This window comes from Sapajus apella, unplaced genomic scaffold (assembly GCF_009761245.1).
Source record: "Sapajus apella isolate SASKATOON/1434 unplaced genomic scaffold, GSC_monkey_1.0 scaffold29, whole genome shotgun sequence".
Lineage (NCBI taxonomy): Eukaryota > Metazoa > Chordata > Mammalia > Primates > Cebidae > Sapajus > Sapajus apella.
The window spans coordinates 17,891,119-17,906,484 of record NW_022436969.1 but is presented as its reverse complement, the minus strand read 5'-3'; the positions used below and the strand labels follow the sequence as shown (position 1 = coordinate 17,906,484).

Sequence of the window (15,366 nt, the reverse complement as noted above, 5' to 3'; positions counted from 1 at the left end):
CATGGGTGGGAAATGTCATATGTCTTTCTCATTTCATGGTATATTCTCAGCACTGGCACTTAGCGGCTACTTAAAACACGTTTATTGAATGAATGAAGTAGACATTATTGCTATCTCTATTTTACAGATGAGGAACTTGCCCAAGATGTCGCTGCTAGTAAGCGTAGGGGAAGAATGTGAACCATCACTAAGCCAGGCCTGAGCTTTTCTTGACCATCTAAAATACCCATAGCCCTACTCGCCTTCTGACCACCTCAACACAACTGTTTACTTCTGTATGTTGTTTTTTTCATTCCCTGATTGTATATGTGCTTTTTTTTTTTTTTTTTTTTTTTTTTGGGGGGGTTTTTCTCTTGTTTCCCAGGCTGGAGTGTAATGGCGCGATCTCGGCTCACCACAGCCTCTGCCTCCTGGGTTCAAGTGATTCTCCTGTCTCAGCTAGGATTACAGGCATGCACCACCACGCCTGGCTAATTTCGTATTTTTAGTAGAGACAGGTTTCTCCATGTTGGTCAGGTCTTGAACTCCCGACCTGAGGTGATCCGCTGGCCTTGGCCTCCCAAAGTGCTGAGATTACAGCCATGAGGCACCACACCTGGCCCCATGTGCTTATTTTCTAGACATAATTGCAACCAGAATGTTCATGTTATTTGGAATTTTGCTTTTCTTACTTAACATATGAGTTTCTTTTTTTCATTGCAAAAGTTTCATAGTTTAAAAATAGCTACATAATAGCCTATCACATTGATTTATAAATTACTTAACCATTTTAACTATTGCTTGGCATTTAGGCATTTTCAATTGTTCATTATTTATAGGTGACTTTGAAGCAAGCATCTTTTTGTGTCTAGTTGAGTTGTATTTTTACTTTCTCACAAAACATGAACATTCTTGTTATACTCATTTTCAGCTTGAACAAGCCAGCCCTGCAGTTTCATGATGCTCTAGGTAATTTAGGTATTTTCCAAGCATGCTAAAGATTGGAAAAATTTGTACCACAGGGTTTTAAAAGATGTGCAGAATTATGACATTTTGACTGCTGCATTTTATCCAAGTTTGTTCTGAATTCTTTCGTTGAAATCTTTCTGTTTAATTCTGAGCAGTGATGAATAATGCCAGTTTCCAAATTTGATGCTTCCTATTCACTCCCCAGATGTGCTGACCACTTGCCTCCCTTGAAATTACACACGTGAGATCCCTGCTTGCAGTTCAAAGATAAGTTTCCACTGAACTCCAGCCTGAATTTCTAGGAACCCAAGATATGGGGAGTCCCAGGATGTGGGGACACCCCTTGTGATTCCTCCAGTTTGCTTTTGATCAACATCCTCTGTGATTTCAGCGTGGTGTTGTAAAGGGCTATGGACTAGGAACCAGACCTGGGGTCTAGCTCTAGACCGGACATTTGCTGACAGGAGAACTCACTTCCTATCTCTTGGCAAGCATCTCAGAGCTGTGAGGATCCCAAAAGACAATCTGTATGAATGCCAGATCTTAAGACACACTTAAAGATACATATCTAATGCGTAAATGTGTGTGTAGTTACTTCAGTGCAGAAATGCTTATAATTCTGCACTTTATTAGCTATGTGTCTAATATTATAATATTTGATCATTTATTAAGTACTAAATTTACTTATTTAATAATTAAATAGTAACATTTTAATAGTTAAGAACATCTGCATTTTAAATTTAGTATTGTACTGAGTACTCACGGAACTATATTGCATCCTTTTTAAAGGGCCAAACTATCCTTTTGTTTAGTACTTCCATTTTTTAAAAAAATTAATAGATCGTGGCCAGGCGCGGTGGCTCTCGCTGTAATCCCAGCACTCTGGGAGGCCGAGGTGGGCGGATCACGAGGTCAGGAGGCTGAGGCAGGAGAACTGCTTGAACCGGGACCCGGAAGGCAGAGGTTGCAGTGAGCCGAGGTCGCACCACTGCACTACAGCCTGGGATACAGAGCAAGACTCTGTCTCCAAATTAAAAAAAAAAAAAAATTAATAGATCGCTAAGTATTATAACTAAGTTCTACTTGTTAGATGTGTAAGGAAGTGTCCTCAGAAAAACAGGAATTGATAAGAGCTGTCAAATGAATTCACACAAGTGAGAGAAAAAAGAAAAAGACAAAATGAGATCGTGGGATGATAATGAGACATTGTCCCTGTATGTTTATATTGAGAAAATATGAAATTTGCCAAGTGTTATGAATACTTTTTGGGGGACAGAGTTTCACTCTGTTGCCCAGGCTGGAGTGCAGTGGTGCCATCTCAGCTCACAGTAACCTCCACCTCCCGGGTTCAAGCGCGTCTCCTGCCTCAGCCTCCCAAGTAACCGCCACTGCAAACGCGGGTCACCACGCCCGGCTAATTTTTAAATATTTTTAGTAGAGATGAGGTTTCACCATGTTAGCCAGGCTGGTTTCTAATTCCTGACCTCTAGTGATCCACCCGCCTCGGCCTCCCAAAGTGGTGGAATTACAGGCGTGAACCACTGTGCCCAGCTAATACTTTTGATAGAAACAAAAAGGGGAAATTAGAAATTCTTTAACGAGGACCATATATAGTAAAAGAAACAAACAAAAACAAAACAAAACCCAAAAAAAGAACAAAGCAGTTGCAAACGCGTGTCAGGAGCACGTCCTCTTTCTCCAGCAGAAAGCGTATCTAATGATAATAATTAAGTCCGAGTGACCTTTTTTGCCTTCTTTAAGGCAAACAAAGTGGGGAACAAGTTGCAACTCATTTTCAGAAAAAATCCTCAAGTCCTCTGCCCACGCGGAGAGGGCGGCGGGTCCGCAGAGACTGGGTGGCGTCCCGAGGGGTCGCCTTTCGCCCAGCTCCCGGCAGGAGCGCGTGGGTCCGGAACCAGGGACTGCAGGGCCGCGGCGGGGCGAGCAGGGTCAGCAGGGCACATACTTTCTCGCAATCCACCCTCTCAGGCCCCCGCAGCCCAGTTTCTCCTCCCCTCAGCCCACCTTCTCCGCCCAACCCCTACTCGAAGCCTGGCGGCGGCCGCGGTCAGCCCAGCCTCCCGGACCTGGGGGCCGCGAGCGCTGGGTCTCCGCGGCCAAGCTGAGCACCCCCGGGGGAGGGGTCTGGGCAGCCGGGCCTGGCCGGGGAGGGGCTGGACGCAGCCGGGGGGTGTGTCCGCGGGTGGCTGGCGGGAGGGGCGGCAGGGACGCCAGGGGCAGCGGGGCCGGGGCAGGGCAGACTCGCGTCCCGCGGAGCCTTCCAAGCGGGAGCGCGGCTTTCTCCCCGGACCCACCGAGCGGCGGCGGCGGAAAGATGCACGGTGGCGGCGCGTGGGGCGCGCTCCTGGCCTCGCTGCTGTGGGTCGCCGCGCGGTGCCAGCAGAGAGGTGAGCCCGGCCCGGGTCCCTGGGTCCTTGAGTCCCCGTCCCCGGCAGGCGGGCGGGCGGGGGAGGCTGCGGACAAAGCCTGGCGTGCTGGGGCTGCTGGAGTCTGGGCGCGCATCCTGGTCCGCCTCGCCTCAGACTGGGGGCCTCGGACACGTGGGTCTCCAGCGCGGGCCGGGGAGAGCGGGATGGGGGGTGCTTTCAGTGCCCCGGCTGCGCGGCAGGGGGTGGCGGGGCTGCTGGCCTGGAGCCGGGAATGAATGGGGAAGGAGCTCTCCTGAGCCGCCTTCATTGTCCGACTGCGCTAGCTGGGTCGCCGCAGCCCAGGGAGGGCTGAATCCTCCCGGCCACTCGCAGCCGGGCGGGCTAGTAGGGAGAGATGTAGAGAGAAGTGCGCCCCTCGCCAGCCGTCCCTGGGAGGGGGACCCGCAGGCGGTGTCCGGGGGGCACGAATGCACCTTCCCGACCCGGGCGCGCTCTTTGTGCTGTCGGCGAAGTGTCCAGACCCGCTCACTCCCCGCGCGCGTTTGACCGTGGGCGCGCCCGGGCGATTGACCGGCGGAGAAGGGAGCGCCTTCTTTGAGCGTTACACCGATTGAGAACAGAAAGTCAAAGCTAATTTTCCGTTTCTGTCCTTGAGGCGGCGGGGGAGGGGGTGAGGAGGTGGGGAAGAGAGAGAGGGAGAGGATTCTTTTCCCTTTCGGGGGACTATCCCAGTCCCCACGACACCCCTAGAGTTAAGCCTTCGCAGAGTGGCTTCGTGTTGGCTACGCAGTCACAAATATTTGTTGAAAACATCTTAAAGTATGCAACACGTGACAAAGGGCGTATTCCCACAAATGCAAACTTCATTAAAAAAAAAAGTACGGGTCAAAAGCAGTGGGCGGAATTGGCAATACCCTCGTGGGAAACGTGTGTTTGGGCATTGTGCTGAGTTGTGAGCTCTGCAGAAACGCGACCATCTCATTCATTCAAGCATTCATGATGGAAGCACTGGACCGGAGCTGGAAACGCAGCTTTGAATAGCTGCGAGTCTGCTGCGGCGAGCCCGGCTGGGAGCGAGGGAATTTACATAGTTATCAGCCAGAAAAAAGGAGCCTTTCGGGAGGGAGAGGAGCCTTTGATCTGCGAGTGGACTCGTGTCTATCAGGCTGCTGAAAGTGAACAAGTCCCGGTTTCCCACAGGGTAGAGAAAGAGCAGCTTGCCTCTGCTTATTGTTCCCCGAAATTGAAAGTCTTAGACTGAGGAGATGCCCTGAGGGTTGTCCTGGCGCCTTCGGGCTCCGCACTTGGTTATGAATGGTGTTTGGAGAAAGTGGAACCTCATGGGACTTTCCTGCTTTGAGATGCTGCGGAAAACCTCCCAGGGCAGGAGCCCTTGAATGTTTCCCTGTTTGCCTTCCGCACCCCACCAGCCCTCACCCTTCCTAACTAGCCTCCTTGAGGGGGTTTTGATTTATTTTTATTTATTTACTTATTTTTTTTGAGACGGAGAGTCGCTCTGTCGCCCAGGCTGGAGTGCAGCGGCGCCAGAGCGGCTCACTGCGACCTCCGCCTCTCGGGTTCGAGCGATTCTCCTGCCTCAGCCTCCTGAGTAGCTGAAACTACAGGCGCGTGTCACCTTGCCCGGCTAATTTTCTTTTCTTTCTTTTTTTTTTTTTTTTTTTTTTTTTTTTTAAATATTTTTAGTAGAGACTGGGTTTCATCATATTGGCCAGGCTGGTCTCTAACTCCTGACCTTGTGATCCACGGGCCTCAGCCTCCCAAAGTGCGGAATTAAAGGCGTGAGCCACCGCGTGCGGCCTGATTTTTTTTTTTTAAAGAAAGATTTTGTGCCCCATGAATAGCATGAATGACTAGTAAAGTTGTGTGTTTTGGTGATAATACAATAATCCTGACTTGCAAATCACCTGCAAGTTAGCTGTCTGGTGCTTACTTTTTGTGTAACCTATCATTTTCAATTAACATTCAGATAGATAGAAGTTCCCCATGATTTTTGCAGCCTCTCTGAGTTACCCTACAACTCACAGTCTGTGACCTGATGGCTCACTTTCTTTTGAAATATAACCTGTTTCAAGTGAGCTCCTCCTAAGTATTGAATAGGAGGTATTGTGTTAAATTAAATAACCTGTTAAATTCATAGCTGGCAGTCACATAAAATTATATTTGCTGCACCACTTTTGTTTGAAACCATCCCCCTTTTTTCCTAAACAAAATAGACAATTCTAAGTATAGAAAAAAAATCTATGAGTAAAAGGAAATTCACTTCATTCTCATATATGACAGTATTCAAGTTTAGCAAGTATGTACTCCACAGTAAATTATACATGCCTGAATTGATTTCGAAGGTGCATTTTTCTTTTCTGTTGCTGTATTCTCTAACTAAGGAACCATGAAAGATATTGATTGTAGCAATTGGAAACAAGCGTATGTGTAATAGAAGCATCATTGCCCATCTCCTGTGTAGCCTGGACTTCAGCCCATTCCTTTTTTCCCCCTTCTTTTGCAGACTTTAAATATAAAGCCTACATCTGTAGTTAATCTAGCATGATTGAGAATTCAGATACAACAAGATTAGAATAAATAACGTATACTGACCTTTAGTGTCTTGTGCCACTCTTAGAATTGCACTGCTCTATTAACTCGTATCATAAAATGTTTCTGGGGCCAGTTATTTCAAAGTAATGATCCTTGAAACACTGTACCATTTTATACTAATTCATTCATAAAATCCTATGGACATTCATTTTCATGTAGCGTAAATTGTCACAGGGAAATAACACAAGCTCTGTCTTTAAGATTCAGGTGTTTAATTCTCTAGCTTTACTAGCTATGGCAAATTGGGCCCATAACCTGTGTTTCAGTTACACCATCTGCAAAATGGGAATTATAATAGTGCCTATCTAGAAGGGATGTTAATGATTAAATGAACTAATGTGAGAAAAGTTCTTAGGCCTCAACAAGCATGCTTACCTATGTTCATCATTATTACTATTTTATAAATAACTAATATTTCTAAGCTATATTCTCCAAAAAGCATAATCGTTTAGAAATTTGGAGTCTGGATTTGGAATCAAATAGTCTTGGGCTCAAATGCCAGACTTGTCACTTTGATTAGCCACAGCCACGGCTAAGTTTCTTAACTTCTCTCAATGTCAGCTTTCTAGCTATAAAATGGATAGCATTGATATGGTTAAATAACAGCTGAAAAATATTAGCAGAGTGTGGGGCGTGTCATAGGCATTCACTGCACAATGGTTATTACCATTATGCCTATTGTACAAGCTTATCATCCTTGACATCCTCTCTCTTTCATTGCTGAAATCCATTTGGTCATTAAGACTTGTTGATTTTACCTCCTGAAAATCTGTGCAGTCTCTCTCCCATTTTTTATTCCCACTGCTGGCTAGGCTTAGGAATTGTTTGTTTTTCTCAGGAAATGGTGTGATGGTACACTCAGCAGGCCAGCAGCCTCACCTCTTCCCCCTCCTTAATCGAGCCATCGCTGAGATGTTTCTAGAAACACCATTCCAATAATCACTCCTCTTGTTTAAAATCCTTTCCATTTCTCACCATTTCTTTATCAAATTACTTAATGTTCCCCAATGTGGCTGACATTCCTTCCTTTGTGTTTAAGCAAGTGGTCTTCTTCTGTGGTGTGCCCTTTCATTCCACCATCTGTCTCCTGGGCCCACCCCATGGGTTTAGATTAATGTGCCCCAAACCCCTCACTTTATAAGATGCACAAAATGACAATATTCTGCTACATCACATTGTGGGTAAAGCAGGGAGGCTTGGACCCCAGCTGGCCTGCTGTCTCAGAGCTGAGAAGCATTATCTGGTACACACCTGCGTCTATTTGTAGCTAACCAGCATTTCCTGGCACATGTGCTATGAAGTGCTGGACACGTCTTTCATCTGGGTTCTAAAGAGCCCTGGAAGACCTTCCCAGCCCTCTCTCTGCTGAAGTATTTGTTAGACCCCTTCCCTGGATTCCCAGGGCTTTCCCTGCTCGATGCTTTTGCCTTGCTTGTCATGGGATCAATAATTGGCTTGCTTATCTGTCTCACCTTGTCGCTCAGGGTTCTCAAGGGCAGGGACTGCTTAGTTCATACCTGCCTGTTCATTGCTTTGCAGTGTTTCTAGCAGCTAGTAGCCACTTCTCATCGTTGAGCTACGTTGAAATCAGTATCTTTATTTAGGAATCATGTAACTTTAAAAGTATTTTGAATATATAATCTACATTTATGGTACAAAATGGAACAGGTACTCAAGGCTATGTAGAAAAAAAGTTAAGACTTTGTCACCCTCTTTTGAGGTAACCACTGCCTTTAGTTTTTTCGGTAAGCTTCTAAAGGTGTTTCTTCAGGTAACTTTTATTTATTTATTAATTTTTATTTTTACTTTGAGATGGAGTCTCACTCTGTCGCTGAGGCTGGAGTGCAGTGGCATGATCTCGGCTCACTGCAACCTCCACCTCCTGGGTTCAAGCGATTCTCCTGCCTCAGCCTCCCGAGTAGATGGGACTACAGGCGCCCACCACCACTGCCTGGCGAATTTTTGTATTTTTAATAGAGATGGGGTTTCACCATGTTGATCGGGGGGACAGCCTCGAACTCCTGACCTCAGGTGGTCCACCTGCCTCGGCCTCCCAAAGTGCTGGGATTACAGGCATGAGCCACTGAGCCCGGCTCAGTTAACTTTTCAAAGCAAGCCACATCATAAAACCTACTACTTCCCTGATAGTGTAAGAGGGGCACCAGTGATTTTCTGACAAAACATAGATGCATGGAACAGTATCCCTCTCTCCACTGCCCTGTGCTCATACTAACTTCTTCACTGGACCTTGTGCAGGATATTAACACATCACTGAGTAAATGTATATACTTGCAAACTTTTGACCTTGCAACTTGTCCTTCCGAGTAGGTCTTTGACAGAAAGGTGTTATTAAAGCAGTGTTTCCTAGATCTTTTGGGGTTTGAAAACTTGATTGATTTCAAGCTGTTTTACTACTTCTAAAAATATTGTTTACCATAGCATTAATAAGCTATTTTTAAGCCATAGAGAATTTTTAAAAAATATTTTAGAACTTTATGATTTATGATAGAGGAGTTTGAGAATAATTCTATTAGACATTAAGGATAAGTTAATATATTGACCGATAAGTGTGACTTGTTATTGGAATGCTATGGCAGGTACAGAAGAACTTTATTTAAAAAAAAAATCGTTTTTTTTTTTTTTGAGACAGAGTCTCACTCTGTCACCCAGGCTGGAGTGCAGTAGCCTGATCTCGGCTCACTGCAACCCCTGCCTCCTGGGTTCAAGTGATTCTCCTGCCTCAGCCTCCCGAGAAGCTGGGATTATAGGCACATGCCACCACCACGCCTGGCTAATTTTTTGTATTTTTAGTAGAGATGAGGTTTCACCCTGTTAGCCAGGATGGTCTCAATCTCCTGACCTCAGGATCGGCCCATCTTGGCCTCCCAAAGTGCTGGGATTATAGGCATGAGCCACCGTGCGCAGCTAAAAAAAAATTCTAATGAATACGCCTATATGTTGAATATAAAAATTAATTGATAGCAGCTGGACAGAACTCTGGAACTTAGACCTAAGTTGAAGTTTTTCGTTACATTCCTCAGAAATGTTTGGATGAGGAAGATAAACTATCGTCTCCTAAGAATGATGTATGTAGGTTATTTACAAGTTTGCAAATAATTATTTTACCTTTTTTATTTCTGAAAAACTAATATGCATCCATGGACAATTGAATAAACCAAGGCATTACAAAATTAATGAGGAGAAAAAATGCTTCATAGAAGTAATTTAGTTACGGTCATGAACTTTGGTTCTGTTGGAACATGTCTATCAGGAGCTGTTTCAGCATAAAATACCACACTATAGCTGGGTTCATTGTATTTTCATGTCCTTTATAGTGGGGGTGACAGTCAGTGCCCAGAGTAACCATTTGATGATAAATAGCACAGAATCTTCCCATTTGTGTCTTTATTTTCTCAAGGCTGGCTCCTTTCCTTGGGTTAACTTGTTCCTAGTCTTGCTTGGGGGCAACAGGCAGACAATGGAGGCAGTGAGAATCCAAATCAGCTTGGTGGATAACATTCTTGCCTAGGTAAGCATTTATCTCGAAGTGTTCATTCAGAAATGGCGGCGGAGAAACAACGCGAAATCAGCAGTGTGATTTCAGTGTGTGTGCACATTTTTTTTTAATCAACCATTTGAAGTTTGAATCTCTTCATTCCAGAAGTTATCTTTGAAGTCTGATCTGCTGGCCCAGCAGGCAGTATGACTGACATTCTTGTGCCAGAGAACCTCCTGTATTGCTGGTGGGAATGTCAATTTTAGATCCATGTGTATTTATGGAAAGTGCCATCTTTTCTCATTCCCAAAAGTATTTCCTGCATCTTGTTCCATTGCTCCATAATTTCCTGCCAGAACCTCAGGCAATTATGTCTCTCTGACCATAGCAGTGTTAAAGAAGATAATTAAATTTAGCAGATCATTTTTAGTTAAAAGAGAACAATTAGAGGGGGGAAAAAACCCTCACACCACAGTGTTGATTATGTTACACCATCCTTTTTTCTTTGTTTTTCCTTTGATATAGAGTCTTACTCTGTTGCCTAGGCTGGAGTGCAGTGGCTGGATCTCGGCTCACTGCAACTTCTGCCTCCCGGGTTCAAGCGATTCTCCTGCCTCAGCCTCCTGAGTAGCTGGGATTATAGGCGCCTACCACCATGCCAGGGTAATCTTTATATTTTTAGTAGATATGGGGTTTTGCCATGTTGGCCAGGATGATCTTGAACTCCTGATCTCAAGTGATCCGCCTGCCTCAGCCTCCCAAAGTTCTGAGATTACAGGTGTGAGCCACCATGCCCAGCCTGCACCACACATTTAGATGTCTTCCAACCTTTTGGTAATGACAGAATTTTACCCACAACAAGTGGAATCTTGTTATCTCCAGCCCAGGACAAGGAATTCATTCCTTCTCCTGATGGCTGCCGTCCCTGTATCTGCTGTTCTTGGGATTCTTTCGGTTACCCAGTCTTCATCTTCCTTTTCTGTTTTTCTTTTTCTGTACCCCCTTATCCAGCTTGTCTCCCTGAATTTTGTTTCTTTCCTTGAAAAACTTCCTGTTTTTTTGTTTCCGTTTCTCTCTGATACCACTGCAAATGCTCACCAGCTGTAGTGTAACTGGTGGCTCTTACTGGGTCTCTGATGCTAGCCCGCGTCCTTTCGTTTAATCTAGTCCTGCACTGCAGTTAGAGAAAACTTGTCAAAATACTGCCTTCATAATGTGCTTCCTCAGCTCCTGCCCACCTGCTGCAGCTCTCCGTTATCCCTCCAAGTTTAGTCACAGCTACCCTGCCCTTCTCCACACCTTTCTGTAGCTGAACTATTAGCTTCTATTGCAGGGATCTCCTTCCTGTCTAGCTGCATGTTGTATATTGACTTGCAGCTGTGTGATTTTGTTACATGACTCTCTCACCTGAAATGTACTCCCGTTTTCCACCTAAAATCTAACCCGACCACTCATACACAGGCTGCAACATACCAACCCTAGGATAGCCTCAATGTGATGGCCTGTTTCCACTGTCTCACTTCTGAATCTGGGTTGTATTTTGTGATAAATTGGGGTTCTCACCCAGCCAGAGTTGCCATCTGGTCCTCTTTTGAATGGCATGGAGAACACCATGAGCCAATATCAAAAAGAAGGGACATTTCTGTTTCAAAGATCAAAACCTTTGCTCCCAGCATTTCTTTGAATTACACAAACAATTCCAGGGTGGTTCTAGTGTTAAAACCTGGGTCATTAGTAGTGGGAGGGCAGTAGCACTGAGAAATTTCCCACAGGTAGTCAGGTTGCCTGAGCAACCATAAAGCCAGTCCCAGACTCTGGATAACAACCCCAGCCCTGGCCCCTCTCTGGGTAGGAGGTCCTTCAGCCTCTTAGATTTTGTTCCATCCAATCAAATGGATTGCAGTTCATTTGATCTGGGTAGGAACCAAAATCTGTGTTTCAAAAAACCTTTTCTCATATTGTATCCAGAAGTGCAAGGGCCTTTCCAGTTGGTCTTCAAGCAGACCTTTTGGGTTTCTGGTTTAAATAGTTGTTTCCAGAACTCTTCTTGACACTGATTGCTTTCTGTCCCTGCAGCTGTGTCCTGTGGTGGGTGAGCACTCTTTCTCCACCCCTCAAAATCCACAGTCTGCCTTCTCAGTCCTTTTATCTGAATGTCCAACTCTGTCATTTCTACCTTTGCTTCTTTTTTTTGAGACAGAGTCTCACACCCTTGCCCAGGCTGTAGTGCAGTGGCGCGATCTTGGCTCACTGCATTCTCTGCCTCCTGGGTTCAAGCAATTCTACTGCCTCAGCCTCCCGAGTAGCTGGGACTACAGGTGTGCGCCACGACACCCAGCTAATTTTTTTGTACTTTTAGTAGAGACGGGGTTTCACCATGTTGGCCAGGATGGTCTCGATCTCTTGACCTCATGATCTGCCCTCCTCGGCCTCCCAAAGTGCTGGGATTACAGGTGTGAGCCACTGTGTCCGGCCTCTATCTTTGCTTTTGTACAAAATAAGTTTTTCCGACTCTTTAGCACTTCACCCCTGGCTTCGGGGGCATACTTTTGTTCCTTCTGGGAGTTTGGAGTGGGGAGAATTGGAGATAATACATCCACATGTGAATGCTTTTGGAAACTCCCAGCGTTTTGCTTTAAAAGGGAGTTAGCATTTTTTTTTTCTCTGAGATGGAGCCTCGTTATGTCACCCAGGTTGGAGTGCAGTGGCACTATCTTGGCTCCAATGTCTGCCTACCGGGTTCAAGCGATTCTCTTGCCTCAGCCTCCTGAGTAGCTGGGAGTGGCCTGCCACCATATCCAGCTAATTTTTGTATTTTTAGTAGAGACAGGGCTTCACCATGATGGCAGGCTGGTCTTGAACTCCTGATGTCAAGTGATCTGCCTGCTTCAGCCTCCCAAAGTGGTGGGATTACAGGTATGAGCCACTGTGCCCAGCTGGGAGTTAGTTGATTGATTGATTGTCTTGCTCTGTCACCCAGACTGGAATGCTGGAGTACAGTGGCGCGATCTCAGCTCACTGCAACCTCCACCTCCCGGTTCAAGCGATTCTCCTGCTTTAGCCTCCCAAGTAGCTGGGACTAAAGGCACATGCCACTACACCTGGCTAATTTTTGTATATTTAGTAGAGACAGGGTTTCACTGTGTTGGCTAGGCTTGTCTGGAACTCCTGACTTTGTGATCCACCTGCCTTAGCCTCCCAAAGTGCTGGAATTACAGGCGTGAGCCAGCTCGACTGGCCATAAGTTAGTATTTTAAAGAGTTAACACCTCACTGGAGAGGAGAATAGTATTTTCTTGTAGGATTATTGTCATTTGCATTCAGTTTTTAAAACTTTTTTCATGCACTTGCTCATTCATGTATTCACTCATCCATCCATGCACTGAAGACATGTTGGGACCTCCGCTCTTCCAGGCCCTGGGTCAAGGATGTTCAGAGGTAGGGTGTCTAGAGAACCCTGTTCTCGGCCGCCTTCCTCGCTGTGAATCCACAGCACTTCTTGACATTCTTCGTGTATTTGCTTTTGAAATCAAGGAACTGGAAAGTACATATATCAAAAGGAATTTTCTCCATAAGAAATGATGACCAAGGAAGGAGGTAAGGAGTTAAAGTCACAGGAGTGGACATTGCCATCTACGTTCTGCCTGCTCATGTTCCTGTAAGTTAGGAGTGAAATGAGTAAGCCAGGTCTTGGGCAGAGGAAAGCGGGGTAGGAGGGGCACAGGCGTGCAGCACTCACTGGCTGCATTACTGGAGGAGCGGAGTCAGCTTCTACACCAGACGCCACTGTTGGTGAATGGTTGTTTCCCTTAGGCTTCCTTTTCTCCATGGAGAACTCAGAGTCATCTTCTTGGCCAGCCCTTCCGTGTCTGTCAGAAGAGCAGACTCAAACGGTGACACAGAAGTTCCCTCTCTGGGCTGCACATTAAATTTCAATAATATCAATACCCAGGTCTTACCCCCAGGGAGTATATGTCCTGTCTGGGATGGGGGTCCTATCATTTGCATTTTAAAAACACTTTTGGCTAGGCATGGTGGCTCATGCCTGTAATCCCAGCACTTTGGGAGGCTGAGGTAGGCAGATCATGAGGTCAAAAGATTGAGACCATCCTGGCCAACATGGTGAAACCCTGTCCCTACTAAAAATACAAAAATTAGCTGGGCATGGTGGTGTGTGTCTGTAGACCCAGCTACTCAGGAGGCTGAGCCAGGAGAATCACTTGAACCCGGGAGGCGGAGGTTGCAGTGAGCCAAGATCGCGCCACTGCACTCCAGCCAGCCTGGTGACTGGCAACAAAGCAAGACTCCGCCTCAAAAAAAAAAAAAAAAAAAAAAAAAAGCTTCCCAGTTGATTCCACCGCACAGCCAGGGTTGAGAATGACTCAGTTAACATTATAAACTTTGTTGGTGAATGCAGTTTACTCAGCAATGCAAGAAGGCAGGATCTGCAGCCACCCCTCTCTTGTCTGTAGGGTGCAAGTTGTAGCATTGACCCTGTCTTGCCTGCCGCAGACCACAGGCAAGTTTTCTGTACATAACAGATGTGGGAATACTCAGGTCCCAACTGACTCTCCTCACTTCATGTCTGTTTGTGGATATCCCGACAGCTCTGTGAAGTGGGGATAACAGCACCCACACACCTCAGAGCTGTGAGCAACCCCTGCACTTAGATGGAGCCCACGTTGGATCAGTGAAGTGGCTCAGGGAAAGCCAGTTTCTTCTGTGTCCTCATTGTCCCTTGCATAGTGTTTTTCACTCAGAAAGTTCTCATTTGATGCTTCATTGCCGTGCTCGTGTTTAAATGGGCTTCCCCACAGTTTAGTATTGCTTTGCTGACTTGCTCATTCACGAAGACCCTTCTTTCTTTGAAAAATACTCCTGATCGCTGGGCGCGGTGGCTGAAGCCTGTAATCCCAGCACTGTGGGAGGCCGAGGCGGGTGGATCACGAGGTCAAGAGATCGAGACCATCCTGGTCAACATGGTGAAACCCCGTCTCTACTAAAAATACAAAACATTAGCTGGGCATGGTGGCGCGTGCCTGTAATCCCAGCTACTCAGGAGGCTGAGGCAGGAGAATTGCCTGAACCCAGGAGGCGGAGGTTGCGGTGAGCCGAGATCGCGCCATTGCACTCCAGCCTGGGTAACAAGAGCGAGACTCCATCTCAAAAAAAAAAAAAAGAAAAGAAAAGAAAAAGAAAAATACTCCTGATCAAATATGACATTTAGAGTCCTCATGTTTGGGGATAAAGTCTGTCGTTGCAGAATTGGGTGTTGATCGATCTGGTGTTGCACTGATTTGTTCATTCTTTAATGAATTCATCCAAAATTTAATGTGTCTTGCATATTCAGGCATTATTCTGTGCCACATCCCTTCTTTCTCAGCACCTTTAAATGAACAGGTCACAGCAGCCTTTTCTCTGAGATTATCCGGGCCCCACCTTCTCCCCTGATATGTCCTGCTGTTCTCCCTTGTACCTTCTCACATCTCATGACTCCAGGGTCTAGCTGTCTTTATTCACCTACTGCTCCTGTCCTCTTCTGCTCTTGTCTTTTTATATTTATTTTTTTATTTAGGTGGAGTGTCACTCTGTCACCCAGGCTGGAGTGCAGTGGCGTGATTCTTGTCTCACTGCAACCTCCACCTCCCAGGTTCAAGTGATTCTCCTGCCTCAGCCTCCCAAGTGGCTGGACTACAGGCACCAGCCATCATGCCCGGCTAATTTTTGTATTGTTGTAAGGACGGGGCTTCACCATGTTGGTTAGGCTGGTCTTGAGCTCCTGACTTTAGTTGATCCACCTGCCTTGGCCTCCCACAGTGCTGGGCTTACAGGCGTGAGCCACTGCACCTGGCGTGCTCTTGTCTTTAATTGATGGTTCATTATGCATGTGCTTTCCTGGCCTGCTTCAGAAGTTTTCCTC

At 46.1% G+C, this 15,366-nt stretch overlaps 1 protein-coding gene across 1 annotated transcript in view; it reads left to right on the top strand.

Moving 5' to 3' along the window:
• Window positions 1-3,205: 3,205 nt before the first annotated feature.
• LAMA1 (laminin subunit alpha 1) overlaps window positions 3,206-15,366 on the top strand; it is a 173,416-nt gene continuing 161,255 nt past the window's right edge. Inside the window, exon 1 of the mRNA XM_032293344.1 lies at window positions 3,206-3,356. Within this exon, the coding sequence (XP_032149235.1) occupies window positions 3,284-3,356 (73 nt within the window). The 5' untranslated portion in view covers window positions 3,206-3,283. The remainder of the gene's footprint in view (window positions 3,357-15,366) is intronic.